General features: G+C 40.8%; 2 protein-coding genes and 1 long non-coding RNA gene across 3 annotated transcripts in view; 2 read left to right on the forward strand and 1 right to left on the reverse strand.

Annotated features, from left to right (window-relative positions):
• Positions 1–1,584: 1,584 nt before the first annotated feature.
• On the forward strand, positions 1,585–5,333 carry tyw3 (tRNA-yW synthesizing protein 3 homolog (S. cerevisiae)). The gene is made up of 6 exons (XM_034702949.1): positions 1,585–1,859; positions 3,460–3,540; positions 3,630–3,728; positions 3,883–3,954; positions 4,051–4,184; positions 4,308–5,333. The coding sequence occupies exons 1-6, from the start codon at positions 1,692–1,694 to the stop codon at positions 4,564–4,566; spliced, it is 813 nt and encodes a 270-aa protein (XP_034558840.1). The 5' UTR covers positions 1,585–1,691; the 3' UTR covers positions 4,567–5,333.
• On the reverse strand, positions 3,553–4,238 carry LOC117827365. Its single transcript, XR_004634196.1, has 2 exons — positions 4,028–4,238; positions 3,553–3,722 (listed from the first exon to the last, which is right to left on the reverse strand). It is a non-coding gene; the product is annotated as an uncharacterized LOC117827365 (long non-coding RNA).
• Positions 5,334–6,130: 797 nt separating the features above from the next.
• The window catches only part of LOC117827417 (kinesin-associated protein 3-like), a 15,734-nt gene continuing 2,022 nt past the window's right edge, over positions 6,131–19,842 (forward strand). The window contains exons 1-17 of the mRNA XM_034704017.1: positions 6,131–6,337; positions 10,000–10,131; positions 10,275–10,432; positions 10,619–10,680; positions 13,175–13,316; positions 13,625–13,724; positions 15,242–15,366; positions 15,484–15,582; positions 15,754–15,932; positions 16,154–16,316; positions 16,692–16,792; positions 16,879–16,987; positions 17,509–17,621; positions 18,909–19,074; positions 19,237–19,362; positions 19,469–19,567; positions 19,661–19,746. Coding sequence (XP_034559908.1) covers positions 6,309–6,337; positions 10,000–10,131; positions 10,275–10,432; positions 10,619–10,680; positions 13,175–13,316; positions 13,625–13,724; positions 15,242–15,366; positions 15,484–15,582; positions 15,754–15,932; positions 16,154–16,316; positions 16,692–16,792; positions 16,879–16,987; positions 17,509–17,621; positions 18,909–19,074; positions 19,237–19,362; positions 19,469–19,567; positions 19,661–19,746 — 1,989 coding nt within the window. The 5' untranslated portion in view covers positions 6,131–6,308. The remainder of the gene's footprint in view (positions 6,338–9,999; positions 10,132–10,274; positions 10,433–10,618; positions 10,681–13,174; positions 13,317–13,624; positions 13,725–15,241; positions 15,367–15,483; positions 15,583–15,753; positions 15,933–16,153; positions 16,317–16,691; positions 16,793–16,878; positions 16,988–17,508; positions 17,622–18,908; positions 19,075–19,236; positions 19,363–19,468; positions 19,568–19,660; positions 19,747–19,842) is intronic.

Genomic DNA, 19,842 nt, shown 5'->3' on the forward strand with positions numbered 1-19,842 from the left:
AAATGTACAAATAGAAGCATCTTGTTAAAGGACCCTTCTTTTTTTCTGGGGTACCCTTTGACCCCTAGCCTGTTTCAAGGAACCCATTTTGCACGTGCCTTATTGAACTGTTTTACTCCTTCTGATTTCGGCATCATTTAGCATCAGTTTCAAGGAACCTGTTTTGTACCTGCATTAGGTAAAATAATTAATAAACTAATTTTACATTTTAGATTAAAAAAAATTCCATTCCTAATTTTTGAAGATTGTAAAAATGATTAAGATGTCTTCAGTGTCACGTTGGTGTTTGGACTTTAACACTCTTTGTATCCACCTGTGGCTCACATGCATGGTGGATTAGTTTAACTTATGGTTCTGAGCCTCCATTGTGGAACAGAAACACATCCATAGCATCAACCTGTCATTCACAGAAGTGATAATATTACATTGAATATACTTGTTTTTCTTATTACTGCTCCCCTCTCCACTTATAGATTCTGGGCCAGCAGAATCATGTCAGTCCATCAGGGGATAGAGCTCTCTATCACTCTAGCTCTCTGTCTTTCTCTACATCTCTCTCTATTCTTCTTCCTTTTTCAATTCAAGAATTTAAAACCTATTTTTACTGACATTATCCCTGCAGTGCCGACTTTAAATAAACCTTGTTTTTATAAAGTGATTATGGAGGGAGGCATTTTGACATAAGATCTGACGTGTTCTTTACAAGGCAACAGTTAATTAAGTTGATAATATAACAGATATCATAAGATGTGATGACTGGGGGTATAAAAACCAAAGTGTCACTGTCTGTATACCAACAATTTCTTCTTGTGTGTGTCCTGCAGGTACCAGGATTCATTTAACTCTTAATCTATTACAGCAGTTTGGAAAGATATCAAGCTTTTACCTAAATTTAGATCAAAGTTTGTAGATTTTAACACTGGAGAATATCAGATTACCTCTTAAATAACACAATTTGACCTACCTTAGGACTACGGTGAGAAAGAATTTCACAGACCTACATAAAAAGGATTTTATAAAACTCTTTACAAAACCCAAACAAGATTTGACTCATCGGTCACCCCCCATCTTGTCACTTATTAGTTAAAACAACCAAATTATTACTTCCCAAATATCTCTACATGTTCCAACTGCTTCTTACATTATGCCCAGTGCTTTATTTTAAGGGTTAGATTCAAAATATCATGATATATATTTGGGAATGACCATGTTTGTTCAAAAATTACCTACAAATACAGATTTATTTATTTTTCAATTTTTGAAAATAACTAAGTTGATACAGAGGATTTAGTTTTGATAGTATTACTTCAATTTCTAATTAGAAATATTATAATTATTGTTGTTATTTATTTGTATTTATTTGTTTATTTATTATTATTATTATTATTATTATTATTATTATCATTATTATTATTATTATTATTATTATTATTATTATTATTATTATTATTATTATTATTATTATTATTATTATTATTATTATTTCTTAGAGAAGAGAGTTAATACTTCCACCCTCCACACCAGCAGGTGGCGGTAATGCACCTAGAAGTTGTTTGCCAACCGTCAATGAAAACCCAAGAAGAAGAAGAAGCAGAAGCAGGAAGCACTCTTCGACTGTTGTCACACGTGACTCATCACGTGACTCATGTCTCCGGTCCCTTGCAGACCCAAACTACAGAGTAGCTGTGATCATGGAGAAGACTTTCAGTCAGTGGAAGAAGCAGTGTTTGGGAAAACTGGACCTCAGTAAGAAATCCAGCGTGGATGAGGGAATCGAACATGTAGTGTCTCTGCTCAACTGCTGTGAGGAGTTCTTCACCACGAGCTCGTGTTCAGGCAGAATCATCCTCATTGATGGGGTGAGACAGACTTGGACTCTAGTGTTTACCCAGCTGTAAGACCCTCTGACACTCTGTCTGTGGCTGCTGTTTCAGTGTTTGATGTTATTATTTAATGTTGACTGGATGTTTTCTTTCTGTAGTGTCTATATAAGTAGTAGTTTGATTTGCTTGGCTGCAGGTGTTTCATACCACTCTTCCTCACCTCATGCCTCACTGACAGCTCATGAAGGTGTACAGTTTAAAGAGACATGAACTCTCTTTAATGCACATTTTAATCTAATGTTGTTATAAACAATGAAGCAGCTTTAACAGTCCTGCTTTGAACAGAGATTTATTCTATCTTAGCTTATCACTAATATATCTAGTTCAAATTATTATACACACATCTATATTATTTATGTTCTTTATTTTTATTTGTTTATTGTGGACTAATTTATTATTTATGAAGTTATTAATTTGATCTTATCTTATTCCAGTGATTTTTACAGATTATCTCTCAGCATTTTCATATTTGAAAATTTGCTCCCTGTTGTTTTTCTGATTTGAAAAAACAAACAAAAAAAACCTTTTAATCACATTTAAAGCACAACATGAACTGGAGGGAGGGATGGATGGATGGATGGATTGAGTGAGGGAGGGGTGGATGGATGAATGGATGGATTGAGGGAGGGAGGGAGGGATAGAGGGAGGGATGGATGGATGGATAGGTGGATGGATGGAGGGAGGGAGGGATGGATGGATGGATCAATGGATGGATGGATGGATCAATGGTTGGATGGATGGAGGGAGGGATGGATGGATGGAGGGAGGGATAGAGGGAGGGAGGGAGGGATGGATGAATGAATGGATGGATGGATAGGTGGATGGATGGATGGATGAATGGATGGATTGAGGGAGGGAGGGATAGAAGGAGGTAGGGATGGATGGATGGATCAATGGATGGAGGGAGGGAGGGATGGATAGGTGGATGGATGGATGGATGGATGGATGGATGGATGGATGGAATGAGGGAGGGAGGGATGGATGAATGGTTGGATGGATGGAGGGAGGGAGGGAGGGGGGGATGGATGGATGGATGGATGGGTTGTTGGATAGATGGATGGAGGGATGGATAGGTGGATGGATGGATGGATGGATGGATGGATGGATGGATGGATGGAATGACGGAGGGAGGGATGGATGAATGGTTGGATGGATGGATGGATGGATGGATGGATGGATGGATGGATGGATGGATGGATTGTTGGATAGATGGATGGATGGATGGATGGATTGTTGGATGGATGGATGGATGGATGGATGGATGGATTGTTGGATGGATGGATGGATGGATGGATGGATGGATGGATGGATGGATGGATGGATGGATGGATTGTTGGATAGATGGATGGATGGATGGATGGATTGTTGGATGGATGGATGGATGGATGGATGGATGGATGGATGGATGGATTGTTGGATAGATGGATGGATGGATGGATGGATGGATGGATTGTTGGATGGATGGATGGATGGATGGATGGATGGATTGTTGGATAGATGGATGGATGGATGGATGGATGGATGGATTGATTGATAATAACCAGTATTGTCCCTGGTATGTTCTCTCCCCCTCTAGGTGCCTGAAGGCAGCGGTGTTCAGAAACAGAACTGTGTATGGCTGTTTGTCTCACACCAGAAATGCAAACCAGAGGAACTGGTGGGATCTGACTTCTTGTTATATCAATTAAATTTAATATAATGCATCAGATATTAAAACACATTACATGTGTGCTTCTGTCTCTGCAGATGTCTGGCCTGGCCCGGTCCAGTGCAGATGCCGTGTTGAAGTTTGAGCCCTTTGTTCTCCATGTTCAGTGCAGGCAGCTGAAAGATGCACAGCTGGTGGTGAGAAAGAAGGCCAAGTGTTTTCAGCAACTTTCTTCACACATTTTTTTCTGATTGTCCAAACCTTCTTTGTATTTGGAGTTGAATCTCATTTTCAGATTCCTAAACCAGCTGGTGTATCTGTCACTAATTCAACCTGCCTCCCCCCCCTCAGCACTCTGTGGCTGTTAACTCTGGCTTCAGGAACTCTGGACTCACTGTCGGCAAGACCGGAAAGATCCTCACGGTACGGTTTGTCACATTATTGCTCATCAGTGATTGTGAATGCTTGAATGTGTTGCTTTAATATGTGAATTTACCTTTGCTATATTCGGTCCTGTAGGCAGTCCGGAGCACACATGGCTTAGAGGTTCCTCTCAGCAGAAACGGAGTGCTCCTGGTGGACCACGAGTACATCAGTTTCCTCGCTAAGATCGCCAACGAGAAGATGGAGGAGAATGTGAGACGGATACAGAGGTTGGTTTGCTAATCACTGATTCTATAAAAGTCATTGGCTGTTACACAGAGGAAAGCTTCTTGCACATAAATCCAGATGCATGCAGGTAAAGCTTCCACTGAGTCTCTGTTCTTTAATGCCAGGTTCTACCAGAACCTTCAGTCAGCCCTGTCCAGAGATCAACTCACAAAAGGAACTGAAACCTCCCAGGAACCACGAAATCATCCTCACAGACTGAACAAAGAAACAGAAGAAGAAAAACAAAAGGAGGAGAGGAACAAAAGAACTGATTACAAGCAGGAGAAGAAGAGACAACAACAACTCAGTCAGACTGATGGCTGCCATGGGACAGGGTCCTGTAGTGTACTAGATCTGGAGGACTGCTTTGATCTGTTCACTTGAACTGGTGGCATTGCTAACTTTCTTCTTCTTCTGACTGGAGAGAACATTTTGTGTTTCATTGATTTTTATGACTGTTGTTTTGCTGGTTAGGCGTTTGATCATGAGAGGCCTCCATCTCTGACAGCAGGGGTTCCCAAACTGTTCAGCCTGTGACCCCCAAAATAAAGGTGCCAAAGACTTGTGACCCCCACTGTCCCTCAAGGTGATGACATTTTGCTTCATACACCATTTAGCTGGTCTACAGAAAATGATCCTCCTACATGCACATGTTGATGTTTCCTGTGCTGTTATGAATGAACCTGCTGCTACTGGTGCTTTTATTCATTAACTGTTAACTAACTCTAACATCAGGAGGCATCTGGCAACAAAGAAAGGCAGAAAAGTGATGAACCATTTTTTATTTGCAAGGTTTTATTTCAAATTTAGTCACTATTTTTGTCAACAATTTTACTATAATGGGTAAAATATGCAATTTAAGGTTACAATTGTGGAAGACATCTCGTGACCCCCAAGGGTCCCAACCATAGACTGTTTAAAATAATGGACATAGTACCGGCGGCAGCCATATTGGAAATGTTGAACTCAACAACTGGTGAATAGAAATGACTGACCTTATTTTAACAGAGTAGGAGGATGTAAGAGTTTCCTGAAGAGGTGCTGGTACCTAGATATCATTAGATAATGTCTAACTACTGTGTTACTGAGCAGACAACATACAGACCTTGTGCAGACCCAGTTCTGATTAAAAATACTTTGACTATGAAAAATATTTTGTGTTTTATAACAATAGTTTTAATCCCATTTTTAACACCTTACCAAAATACATGACAGTATATTTGAAACTATGCAGTATGATGAATTATGGGAAACAATATATGTAAGGTAAAATCATGTTAGCAGAGGTAATAAAGGCACACAGAGAAATACAGACTATTAATTGAAAAAATAGCAATCTCTCTCCTCTTAATTTCTCTAAGTGTTGAATAAACTAATGAGCTATAACTGTTCCCTAAACAGGCTTCATTCTCTCCCCTGTGAGTGCACCACCCTCTAAGAATTGTCCCTTGGCACTTTTTAAGTTACTAAATTTTTGCTTTTAATGGACAGGACAGCTGAAGAGAGACAGGAAACATGGGGAGCAAAGAGTGAATCGAACCCCGGCTTGAATGTAAATTAAGGAAATTTAATAACCTGATTTAATTTATATTTAACTTAACGTGATTTTAATTGAATTTAATTATATTTGATATTATTTGATTTAATTCAATCCAATTTGTTTTATTCTAGATATTTCATTGTATTACATTATATTTAATTAGATTTTATTTTAATAGATATGATTTATAATTATTAAATTACATTAAATTGTATGTTATTTTATTTTAATTCATGTCATTACTTGTCATTTTATTTTATTTTATTTTATTTTATTTTAATTTGATTTAATTTAATTTTGTTTTATTTTATTTTATTTCAGTTAATTTCATTTGATTGTGTTTCGTCCTCCAGTCCAGTAGGTGGCAGTATTGCGCTTATAAACTGAGTCTCTCCCCTCATTGAAGAACAAAGAAACAAGAGAAGAAGAGAAGGTTCACCTCTCTGCTAGTGAGCCGCCCATGCGCACAGCTGGTCTCCTGTCTGCTGGTCTCTGCTGGTCTCTGATGGTCGTGATTTAAAGGGCTCATATGTCTTCATTAATCTAATAACTTCTTCTTTAATCCGTCTCTTCAAACTTCAGGAAGATGCAGGATGACGCGCGCTACCTCAAACGGTGAGCCGGAGTGAAGCTAACATGATACGATACTGACATTTAAGCTAGCTAGCTTAATTAATCCTGAAGAATGATACATGGGATCAAATCAGTGTCTGTGTAAATACTGAAGCTGAGTGAGAGCAGGGACTGAGCTGGTCATGAGGAGCTGTGAAACACTGACAGACTAACATGGATCAGCTGTCTGTGTCTGTTTCCTTACCTCAGCTTGACCTGCTTCCTCTCATCATCTGACCCCCTGTGGAAGGATCCTTCAGACAGCTCTCTGTCTGTCTGTATGGGACTATAAGGGCGTGTCAGCTTGTGTTAAACCTGCTGGGTTCAAAAGCTGAAATCATGTCCTTCTGTTGTGCATTTTCTCTGTCCTTTATCAATTTGAAAACAAGTATAAATAGTAGTGTGACACTTGGAAAGGTAGATGACTTTGAAGACTGTTTACATGTTTACTAGGGAAACACCATGATTCAATTAGAATCCAGATTTTTGCTTCACTCACGATTCTCAAGAAAACTGGATTGAACTCAAAATTGAAATAATATAATTTCATTTCAATTCTCAGATATGGACAGTTGCTATACATATTTGTTCTCTTATATTTCTTTGTAAACAAAGTCCTCCTTTTTCATTTTTAGGGTGTGTTGTAACTCAAATAAAACCACTTCACACTTTTTTTCAGCTCCTTGTAAGAAAAACTAGGCAAGGCAACTTTATACACGAGGGCAATTCAATGTGCTTTACATTAAAAGCATTGGAAACATTCAGACAAGCATAAAAGAACATAATTAAAATGAAAAATATAATAAAACAGAAAAGGAAAATTAGAAATATATTAAAAATTACATTAAAATTTGCATTTAAAGTGAGTTAAAATAAGATAGGAAGGCAGTGGGAAATAAAAAAGTCTTAATCTTTGATTTTAAAGAGGTGAGAGTTGGAGCAGACCTGCAGCTTTCAGGGAGTGTGTTCCAGATATGTGGAGCATAATGACTAAACGCTGCTTCACCATGTTTCCTTCTGACTCTAAGGACTGAAAGCAGACCAGTACCTGATGACCTCAGAGGTCCAGATGGTTCATACTTTAGTAGCAGATCAGCCTAAACCATTCAGTGCTTTATAAACCATCAGCAGGATTTTAAAGTCTATTCTCTGACAGACGGGAAGCCAGTGTAGAGATCCAAGAACTGGAGTGATGTGGTCTACTTTGTTGGTCCTTGTTAGGACTCGAGCAGCAGCATTCTGTATGAGCTGCAGCCATCTGATGGACTCTTTAGGGCAGTGGTGTCCAAACTTTTTTCAAAGAGGGCCACATTTGATGTTGTCAGAATACTTTAGGGCCAGTGGCTCCTACTGTGACTTAGGAATCATAAAGGTTATATATGAAATCTCTATTTAATAACGAATATTTTACATGTTTTTCTCAATAAATCAGTAACTAGGAAGTCCTCAGTTCTCCACAAGCCACGTAAACATGATCAAACTTTATCTTCTTCTGTAGAATGATTTTCATTCAGGTCGGGCAATGTGGGAAAAATATTGTCTCGTTATTTTCCTATGGCAGGATCACGATCTGGATTTCATCACACTTCTATTTCATGTTGTTTTTAAGACTGTTCTGACCAGCAGACAACAATTTAAGAACTAAATAATTCTTGTCCTGCATTCTGAACTATTTTTTATGCACCAAATTTTGCCTTTTCTGCACAATTTCATAATTTTGATCTTGTCTTGTGTCTTCTGAACTTTTATTGTTCATCAAGAACATTTTCATGATAAAAACATTTATTTGAAAAAACCTGTCAGCTTTAAGAGTTCTTGTGTTTCCTCCTAATTATATTCCTGCAGAATATCCAGAGCTTTGAATTTATAAAAGTAGTCCATATGAAGCTTTTTGAGACATTTCTGGATTGACTTTAGTTTTGTTTGTGCGCTTTAAAGAAACTGCAAATGTACAGATGATTCAGAATGTGATTCATTTCTTTGCTATAATAACACAATATAAGATGGAAGCTTGGGGCCATAATTAAATTGACATTGGGCCGCAATTGGCCCCCGGGCCGTACTTTGGACACCCCTGCTTTAGGGAGTCCTGTAAAGACCCCGTTACAGTAGTCTAGTCTGCTGAAGATAAATGCATGGAGGAGTTTTTCTGCATCCTGCTGAGACATGAGTCCTTTAATCCTTGATATATTCTTAAGGTGATAATAGGCTGACTTTGTAATTGTCTGAATGTGGCTGCTGGAATTAAGGTCTGAGTCTATGACTACACCAAGGTTTCTGGCTTGGTTTGAATATTTCATCTAAGTAGTCTAACAAAGCAGAGAGACAGAGTTGCCAACTTTGAGTGTCTCGCTGGAGTGAGATTTTTATGACATGGACCTCATCACATATACTTTAATTTAAAGCTGCAGTGGGTAGGACTGAGGTAAAATAAAAACTGTACTTATTTTATGCTGTGTTTGGCAAAAAAGTTCTGACACTCATAAAACAGCCATCAATAAATGAGGTATTTTGAGATTATGGCAAGATCTCTGTGTTTTCCTACGCCTCTGTATCCAGCAATCTATTAATTCCAATCGCTCCCGTCAGCTCTGACCAATCAGAACCAATCTCCTAATTGGTCCTCCTACATCATCCTAATTGAGTATGCACCATGATCTGTTTGTGAGTGGGGCTTACAGGAGCAGAGAGGGGTGTAGTGAGAGGGAAATCTGGTGTGGAAGGGTAGTGTTGACATTCGAGATCACTCCCTGAACTGATGTTTATTCCAGGATTACCAAGAGCAGCTTTAATCACATGCACTTATTTTGATCACACATTTATTTAAAGCTGCTGTGAGGAACTTTTGTTTTGTGTCGATTCTGGCGCCCCCTTGTGGACAAAGTGATACCTCTTATCTCTTGTCCTACACATGCAAAAGTAATGTTTTCAACAAAAACCTCATCCTGTTGTCTTTTAACTTTATCAACTGTTGTCAACTTTATCAGGCAATGTGATTATTTTCCATGAAAACAGTTGAATAAAGGCTGTTTCTGAAGCGAGATGTCCATCATCTGGTCTGACACCTACCCCCCCAGGGCGGTTTCAGGCACTCAAAATGACAACAGAGAAGGTGTCGGTGTTGCTGCTGATGGTCTTGTTTGCTATTGAAGGTCATAAAGAGGCATCGGTATCATTTTCAGTCTGTTTCTCAGACAGTTCAAAACTCCTCACAGGGCCTTTAACATAAGAATGACCAGTGGAAATTTTTGAGCATTTTACATTTAATTCCCTGCATTCTGGTGAATATTCATGTGACCATCCAGCCATCCATTTTCTTCCGTTTATCCGGGGTCGGGTCGCGGAGGTAGCAGTTCAAGCAAATTGACCCAGACATCCCTCCACCCCAGCAACACTTTCCAGCTCCTCCTGGGGAATCCCAAGGCGATCCCAGACCAGGCGGGAGATATAATCCCTCCAACAAGTTCTGGGTCTACCCCGGGGCCCTCTCCCAGGTGAACACCTCTAAAGGGAGGCGTCCGGGAGGCATCCTTATCAGAAACCTGAACCTCATCAGCGGACTGCTTCTGACGCGGAGGAGCAGCGGCTCTACTCCGAGTAGCAAAGTATGAAAGAAAGTCTTCACATGTTGTCTAATCATCTGTCTTTCTCCGTCTGACCCAAAGCAAAGTGACGGTGGGCAGTCTGGATGTTCATCCCACAGAGAAGGCCCTTCTGGTCCACTATGAGGTGGAAGCCTCCATACTGGGAGAGAGTGGAGGTCAAGTGCTGGGCGAGAGGAAGGAAGGACAGAAGATGTGAGTTCTCTCTCTCTGGTGTTCCTCTGTCTCTAAAAACCATCATGTTCTGTTCTAATGTGTCTCCAGAGTCACAATTCATGTAAGAGCTTTAAACCTTCCCCTGACTTCCTCCTCTGTGCTCTCTCTGTCTCCCTCGCCAGTATTCGTGTGAAAAGTCTTTCTCCCAGTACAGATGTTGGAGCTTTGGCAAAGAAAGTGGTGGAGGAGTGTAAACTCATCCCTCCTTCCCGTCTGCCCCAAGTGGAGCAGCTCCTGTACTACTTGCAGATCAGAAAAGCCTCCGCAGTAGAGGCCAAACGTGAGTTATGATACTATATTGTTCCTCTGGAGTCAGAACAAACTCTCTGTAACTGGACGGAGATCACAAGCCTGGCATCATGCAGAACTTCCACAAACATCCATAAACATCCACAAACATCCATAAACATCCATAAACTCACACTGTTCAGTGTTGTATTGATGTTTTGTGTTTCTGTGTCACCAGTGGAGAGGAAAGTGAAGAGAGCTGTGAAACCCAGAGAGCTCACACCGCTGGAAGGAGTGGAGGTAAATATCTCAAACACTCCCTGACTCTGCTCTTCTTCATGTTCCATAAATGTGATGACTTCTTACTCATGATAATAATAATAATAATAAGAAGAAGAAGAATAACTTTATTTATATAGCACCTATAAAAACAAATGTTTTTATGTTGTGCTGTGACAAACAAAGCATGGTTCAAATAACAAAGCAAACCTTTTGACAGACAGAGAGGAGGAATTTTAACAATTCAAAACAAAATACAATGCAAGAGGTTAAAAAGAAGACACGTACATTAAACAGAATGGAGGGGTGAGACAATAGACCAATAAATCATTGTTTAAGAGGTTTTTCAAGGATAAATACAAATAAATAAAAAATCGATGAATAAATAAAAATGGATAAGTAAATAAAAATAAAACAGATAAATAAAAATGAATGAATAAAAATGGATAGATAGATAGAAACTTCATTAATCCTTTGGGAAGGTTCCCTCAGGAAATTCAGATTCCAGCAGCAGGTAACACCGAAGGACAGAAGAAACAGCACGCAGATATAAAAGATAAAAAATAGGGATAGGGGGTAGGGATGGGTACCGAATTCGGTACTTTTAAAAGTACTGACCGAATTCCATCGGTACTACCAAGTACCGACTCACGTAAAATCAAACGGTACCATGTTTCGGTACCTCAGGACCTTGTGACTGTGAAGGAGTGGAAGAGGAGGCGAGTTTCCATACTTTCCCTCTGTAATAAAGTTCAAGACTGATCGGGTGCACGTCTCTGCTCTCTGCATCTGCCCAGGAGTCCGCCAAACGGAGCCTGCAGCTCACGGGCGCGCGCACTCACCGCGAGCCAGAACTTCATGAGGATTAAGTTTATTTTCTACAGTCTATGGTTGAGAGAGACTCTCTCGTCCCGACTACCTGCCCTGTTTATAACCCTTCCTGTGTGCGTGAATGCCCAACATGTAAGTTGTGTGTCCTGTTCTTATAAAGAGACGAAGAACTGATTTTCCCGTCTGCAGGCGTTCACGTGTGTTCATGATAAACTCCCGAAAGAGCAATGAGACGCCACGAGCACGTGTCAGCTAATATATCTAATCACCTCTATAATCCTGTTTCTGTTCATTTCATGTTAAATTAAACAATTAAACAATTTTATTTTTTTTAAATGAACATTTATTACCACATAAACACAAAAGTACCGTTAAGTACCGGTACCGATTCCCAGGTACCGGGTATCGGTACCGTATCGGTTCAAATGTGAAAGGTACCCATCCCTAGATAGGGGTGGCCTAGCGGTCTAAGCGCCCCACATTTAGAGACTATAGTCCTCGTCGCAGAGGTCGCCGGTTTGACTTCTGTCTGGTCGACCATTCGCTGCATGTCTGTCCCCGCTCTCTACTCCCAACGTTTCCTGTCTCTCTTCAGCTGTCCTGTCAACAAAAGGCAAAATAGATAAATAAATAAAAAAATAAAAAAATAAAAAAATAAAAAAATAAATGAATGAATGAATGAATGAATAAATAAATAAATAAATAAATAAATAAATAAATAAATAAATAAATAAATAAATAAATAAATAGATAGATAGATAGATAGATAGATAGATAGATAAATAGATAAATAAATAAATAGATAAATAAATAGATAAATAAATAAATAAATAGATAAATAAATAAATAGATAAATAAATTAATTAATTAATAAATAGATAAAAAAATAAATAAATAGATAAATAAATGAATGAATGAATAAATAAATAAATAAATAAATAAATAAATAAATAAATAGATAGATAGATAGATAGATAGATAGATAGATAAATAGATAAATAAATAAATAGATAAATAAATAGATAAATAAATAAATAAATAGATAAATAAATAAATAGATAAATAAATTAATTAATTAATAAATAGATAAAAAAATAAATAAATAGATAAATAAATAAATAAATAAATAGATAAATAAATAAATAAATAAATAGATAAATAAATAAATAGATAAATAGATAAATAGATAAATAAATAAATAAATAAATAAATAAATCAAAGTGGATTAGTAAATAAAAGCATTAAAAGGACAATAAAAGAGGTTTTCAGAATAAGAGGACATCACATCAGGAAAATTAGAAAAGTGAAAAGGATAAATAAGAAACATTAAAATAATAAATGAAAAAAAAAATTTAAGCAATAAATAATTAAATAAAATTTAAAACAGTTAATTAGTTGGATAAAAGCAAAAAAAATAATAATAATAATAAAACAGAAGTGAAAGCGTTTAGAAAGATGAAGTCACATTAAGTCTGTAAAAATGTTTTTTAAGAAGAGATTTAAAAGATGTCACTGACTCTGAGAGTCTTATTTCCACAGGGAAGTCTTTCCAAAGTTTTGGGGCTCGACTTTATTCCCATTTAAATATTTAACATTAAAACACCCATCCATCTCATTCTTCTGTTTACCTGCTTTGGTCTCAGTGTGTAACCGTGTGAACGTGTCTGTGATTCTTCACACACAGTTGAATGAGGAGGCTTGTGTCACCAGAGTGGACGAGTATGTTGAATTACTCTACGAGGGCATCCCGGAGAAGATCCGAGGTTCTTCTCTCATCCTGCAGCTCGCCCGTAACCCTGACAACCTGGAGGAGCTGCTTCACAACGGTACGACGTCAGACGATCCACTCATGATGATGATGTTAGGCTCATAATCACTTTACAGATGCAACTCAAAAATAGAAGTCTTGCGTATCCACTCCGTTACGTTCTGACCTGCCGGATCGGAGACGCAGCCGTAACGCAACGGAGCAGATCCAGTGGAAGTTAACACATTGACTAGAATAGAAACCGATCAGATCTGTCTTCAAAATGAGCCTCCCCTCTTCCATCACTTCCTTGGTTTACTGATCTCGCCCGTCCCTGTACCTGCTCACGTCCCCTTACATGAACAACGTGTGTTTGTCTGTGTGCAGAGGCGGCTCTCGGCGCCCTGGCCAGAGTCTTGAGGGAGGACTGGAAACAGAGTGTGGAACTTTCTACCATCATCATTTACATCTTCTTCTGCTTCTCCAGGTAACACACAGAGAGACACAGAGACACACACAGAGACACACACAGACACACACAGACACACAGACACACAGAGACACACATAGACACACATAGACACACACAGACACACACAGACACACAGAGAGACACAGAGACACACACAGACACACACAGACACACAGAGACACACAGAGACACACAGACACACACAGAGACACACACAGACACACACAGACACACAGACACACAGAGACACATCTTCTTCTGCTTCTCCAGGTAACACACAGAGAGACACACAGAGAGACACAGAGACACACACAGACACACACAGACACATCTTCTTCTGCTTCTCCAGATAACACACAGAGACACACAGAGAGACACAGAGACACACACAGACACACACAGACACACAGAGACACATCCTCTTCTGCTTCTCCAGGTAACACACACAGAGACACACAGAGACACACAGAGACACACACAGAGACACACACAGACACACACAGACACACAGAGACACACACAGACACACACAGACACACACAGACACACACAGACACACAGAGACACATCTTCTTCTGCTTCTCCAGGTAACAAACACAGAGACACACAGAGACACACACAGAGACACAGAGAGACACAGAGAGACACAGAGACACACAGAGACACACAGAGACACACAGAGACACACAGACACACATCTTCTTCTGCTTCTCCAGGTAACACACAGAGACACACAGAGACACACACAGACACACACAGACACACACAGACACACAGACACACAGACACATCTTCTTCTGCTTCTCCAGGTAACACACACAGACACACACACAGACACACACAGACACACACAGAGACACACACAGAGACACACACAGAGACACACAGAGACACACAGAGACACACAGAGACACACAGAGACACACACAGAGACACACACAGAGACACACACAGACACACACAGAGACACACACAGACACACACAGAGACACACACAGAGACACACACAGAGACACACACAGACACACACAGACACATCTTCTTCTGCTTCTCCAGGTAACACACAGAGATACAGAGACACACACACACACACAGTCACACACACACTCACACACACACACACACACACACACACACACACACACACACACACACACACACAGACACACACAGACACACACAGACACACACACAGACACACACACAGACACACACAGACACACACAGAGACACACAGAGACACACACACACACACACACACACACACACACACACACACACACACACCTCTGATATCGTACTGTTCTACCTGAAAAGTCCACACACCCTTGTTAAAGTGTCAGGTTTTGTGATGTATAAAAATGAGATCATGATAATCATGTCAGAACTTTTTCACAGAGGTCTCATTAAAGGTGGAAAAAGTTCTGACATGATTTATCTTGGTCTCAAGTTTTAAACCTGACATTTTAACAGGGGTGTGGAGACTTTTGATATCCACTGTATCCAACTTCTCTTCTTCTCCTCTCTGCTAGTTTCACTCAGTTTCATGGAGCGGTGAGTCATTACAAAATCGGCGCTCTGTGTATGAGTGTGGTGGAACACGAGCTGAAGAGACACGATGTTTGGTGCGAAGAACTGCGCAAGAAAAGCAAGGCTTATATCCTTTCCTGTGTTCGCTTCCTCTGTTGAGGCTGTGAAATACTGTTCTCCCCTCCCCGTGTAAAGTTAACTCTATGAATGTTCAATATGTGTTCCTTAACACTCTGACGTGTACATGAGTCTGCACCAGAGAATGGTTCTTTAAGAAGAGACCAGGACAAAGCAACAAAGAAGTACCAAGGCCTTCTGGCGAAACAGGAGCAGCTGCTCAGAGGTAGGCCAGTCTTTAAGTTCTCAGTTTGGGCCTCAGATACCCCTTTTGGACCGAGGCAGTTTCAGAGCCGGTTCGGAGCAGTCGTCAACTCAATTGTGAACCGGTTTTAGTTGTAACTAAAGAGCGACTAACTGTACATTAATTCTTTCTATCTCCTTCCCCGTCTCCCAGTGTCTCTTTATCTTCTGCTGAACCTCGCCGAGGACACGAGGACGGAGCTGAAGATGAGGAATAAAAACGTTGTCGGTCTGCTGGTCAAAGTTCTTGAGAGAGATGATGAGGAGCTGCTGGTCCTGGTGGTTACATTCCTGAAAAAACTCTCCATCTTTCTGGAGAACAAGAACGACATGGTGACTAGGAGAGATGTGTTTACGAGTCCACTTTGTGTTTGATGTGACAGAATCAGACATGTCTGAGATAGAGCAGTTTGTAATTTATCGGTACCCCCTTAAGGCCGAATCAAAATGTTCTTTTCAAGTGTTTTTTCTCTCTTGTATCTCTTGTGGTTGTTTATAATCTCACCGTCCTTCCCTCTCTCTTCACACACTCTGTCCATCTGTGTGCTCTGCAGGCTGAAGTGAACATCATAGAGCAGTTGGCTCACCTGGTTCCCTGTGACCATGAAGACCTCTTAAACCTGACCCTGCGTCTGCTGCTCAACCTCTCCTTTGACACTGGACTTCGAGCAAAGATGGTGGAAGCTGGACTGTTGTCTAAACTGACTGCTTTGTTGGGTAACAGTACACACTGACATGTCAGCAGCATGCATACACACTGTCAAGTTTGCATGTGATGTTTAGTTCGGCTGGATTAAAATCACAATGGTGTCACGAAACAGTGCAAACAAACCGATGTGCAATGCACTGATGACATGGTGCGTGCACCAGGCTGCTGTAAACACAGAGTAATGTAGGTCTGAGTAGGCAGCCTGAGTCTGGTGAGGCTCTGTACATCATTCCTCATGTGTTGCTTCAAATACATTGTTCTGAAAAGTATTGATAGTAATGTGAGAGAGTAGTTTTTCTTCTCCTGCTGCCATTGTATCAACCGTTGTCGGTCATTGTGGAGCATTTAAATATGTAACTAGTGTTGGTGTGTTTGTGACGCAGGTGATGAGAACAACCATCAGGTCGCCCTGAGAATCCTCTACCACATCAGCATCGACGACCGCTTCAAGGGCATGTTTGCGTGCACTGACTGCATACGTCAGGTAAAGTCAGATCCCCTGAGAATCATCATCATCATCATCAAGTGTTGTTTGGCTTTGACGCTCAGATTGACCTGTGTTTGTTTCAGCTCATGCAACAGCTGTACGAGCACAACGAGGAGGAGATCGAAACTGAGCTCATCTCCATCTGCATCAACCTGGCTGCAAACAAGAGGAATGCACAGCTCATGTGTGAAGGTACAATCATATTAATAATACATTTCACCTTTAATGTAAACTTTTTGTCACTGAGGGCCGTACCAAATGTGTTTGGCTGGCAGGTGAAAACATGAAACATACTCTATATATTCAAAGCTTGATCCGTAAGGTGACTTGACTCTTAGAAGTTCTTGAAGACGCTTCACCTCTCCTCCGAAAGGCTTCTTCAGTTCGGACCAGACTGGGGAAGACTATGTTCAGGTAGTCACTACTCATTAACCTAGTGTCTGGCCTTTGTGACTACCTGGACACACCCACGACTGTTAGAGGCTTATATTTTCTAGCTCTTCCCAAGTCTGGTCAGAACTGATGAAGCCTTTTGGAGGAGAGGTGAAACGTCTTCGAGAATTCCTACCAGTCTAGTTGCCTTACGGATGAAGAGAAGAATGCATCATGTCCTGGTTAATGTTTGATGAAGGATTATTTATCCCCTCAGTTAGTGTTGCGTCTCAAAAGATGTGTCTCAGATGTGTCTCTCTCCTGTGTGTCTTTGTGTCCAGGTAATGGTTTGAAGATGCTCATGAAGAAAGCTCTGAAATTGAAAGACTACCTTCTGATGAAGATGATCCGGAACATCTCACAACACGACGGGACGACCAAACCGCTGTTCATCGTGAGTCATACATTTTGTTCACCCAGGGAGATATTTCTGCTGACACAGGAATATCATATCAGGCAAATCCTACTGTTTCATCACACATCAGGCAGATTTTTATGATCCATCCATCCATCCATCCATCCATCCATCCATCCATCCATCCATCCATCCATCCATCCATCCATCCATCCATCCATCATCAATCAATCAATCTTTATTTGTAAGCACCAAATCACATCAAACGTTATCTCAAGAAGCTTTTACAAACATAGGAGGTCTAGACCACTCTATGTCAAATTATGAACAGAGACCCAACTTCAAGACAGGGTAAGACTCAGTCTGACCCCACCTTAATCCATCATGAGCATTGCACATCGCAGTATTTAGCTAGTTACAGCGGCAAGGACAAACTTCCTTTAACAGGCAGAAACCTCCAGCAGGACCAGACTCATGTTAGACACACATCTGCTGAGACCGAGTTGAGTCTGGAAAGAGGGATAGAGGGGAGTAAGAGACAGAGGTGATAGTGATGAGACGAGTAGTAGAAGCTGTTGCCGCTGGAGTCCAGCACGTCCGTATCAGCTGGAGTCCAGATTGTCCACAGCAGGAGGACGTCTACGGCAGCTCAGAGGAATCTACGAGACAAGGGAGCTCAGGGACTCCAGAAAGGTCTATGGTTAGTAACTTTAATGGGACAGGAAGAGTTAAAGTAAGAGATGAAGGGGTTGGGGAGGAAGGGGGTGAGCTAGGATCCCAGTGTGTCAGTGTGCCAGTTCCCCCGGCAGTCTAGGCCTATAGCAGCATAACTAAGACCTGGTCCAAGCCTGATCCAGCTCTAACTATAAGCTTTATCAAAAAGGAAAGTTTGAAGCCTACTCTTAAAAGTAGAGAGGGTGTCTGCCTCCCGGACCCTGACTGGTAGATGATTCCAAAGGAGAGGGGCCTGATAACTGAAGGCTCTACCTCCCATACTACTTTTAGAGACTTTAGGTACAACTAGCAAGCCTGCATGTTGGGAGCGTAGAGTTCTAGAGGGGTAATATGAGCTCTTTAAGATACGAGGGTGCCTGATTTTTAAGGGCTTTGTAGGTCCATCCATCCATCCATTTACTTCCGCTTATCCGGGGGGTTTGGTCACAGAGACAACAGTCCAGTTTTTAGGATTAGAATGATAACTGATAGGACTCATAAAGCCCTTTTCCAGATACTCAAATATGCTTTACATGGTGGCAACACTGCAAGAATCAATCCTAAGTGTTAGTTCTTCCTGTGGGGTCTCATGATGTGTTATGTCTTTAACAGGACTACGTTGGAGACTTGGCAGCAGAGATCCGTGTCGAGGAGGAGGAAGAGTGGGTTCTGGAGTGCCTAGGTACACTAGCCAACCTCACTATACCGGACCTGGACTGGGAGTTGGTGGTTAAGGAGTACAATCTGGTGCCCTTCCTTAAAGACAGACTGAAACCAGGTACTGGTTTGTATCTTTAGAGCAGCCTCTCTCAGTTTAATCTGCTTTGATATCAGACTCCTGTCGGCTCTGTGATCTTGTGCTTCTCTTGTGCTTTCTAACAATGTGTGTGTGTGTGCGTGTGTGTGTGTGTGTGTGTGTGTGTGTGTGTGTGTGTTTTAGGCTCAGCAGAGGACGACCTCATCCTGGAAGTAGTGATAATGATTGGGACTGTTTCTATGGATGACGCCTGTGCCGCCATGTTGGCTAAGTCGGGCATCATTCCTGCGCTGATTGAGCTGCTCAACGGTAAAACACACAACATGACCTTCTGTTTAATATCTTTACAACACACACACATCAGACAGTGAAGGGTTATGAGTTTTGAATGATGTTCTTCTTGTTTCTCCTGCAGCCCAACAGGAGGACGATGAGTTTGTGTGTCAGATCGTCTACGTCTTCTACCAGATGGTGTTTCACCAAGCTACAAGAGACGTCATTATCAAAGACACACGTATCCTTCTCACAGCGCTCTCCATGTACTCTCATGTTTAAAGTCCTAGACCAGAATACCCTCACCTGTTTGTGTCTTTAACCTCCTCTCCAGAGGCTCCGGCCTACCTGATCGACCTGATGCATGATAAGAACGCTGAGATCAGGAAAGTGTGTGACAACACGCTCGACATCATCGCTGTGAGTAAAACACTGAAGAGACACATCAGCACAGAGTTCTGTCTTCATGAAGGAGTGTATCACACCTAGGGTTGCAAAGGGGTGGAAAATTTCCGG

The sequence above is a fragment of the Notolabrus celidotus genome, chromosome 15 (genome assembly GCF_009762535.1).
Source record: "Notolabrus celidotus isolate fNotCel1 chromosome 15, fNotCel1.pri, whole genome shotgun sequence".
NCBI classification, from domain to species: domain Eukaryota; kingdom Metazoa; phylum Chordata; class Actinopteri; order Labriformes; family Labridae; genus Notolabrus; species Notolabrus celidotus.

Coding starts and splice junctions, on each gene's coding strand:
- tyw3 (XM_034702949.1), top strand. CDS start 1,692: ATGGAGAAGACTTTCAGTCAGTGGAAGAAGCAGTGTTTGGGAAAACTG. Junction 1,860..3,459: donor GAATCATCCTCATTGATGGG/GTGAGACAGACT, acceptor CTCCCCCTCTAG/GTGCCTGAAGGCAGCGGTGT. Junction 3,729..3,882: donor TGAAAGATGCACAGCTGGTG/GTGAGAAAGAAG, acceptor CCCCCCCCTCAG/CACTCTGTGGCTGTTAACTC.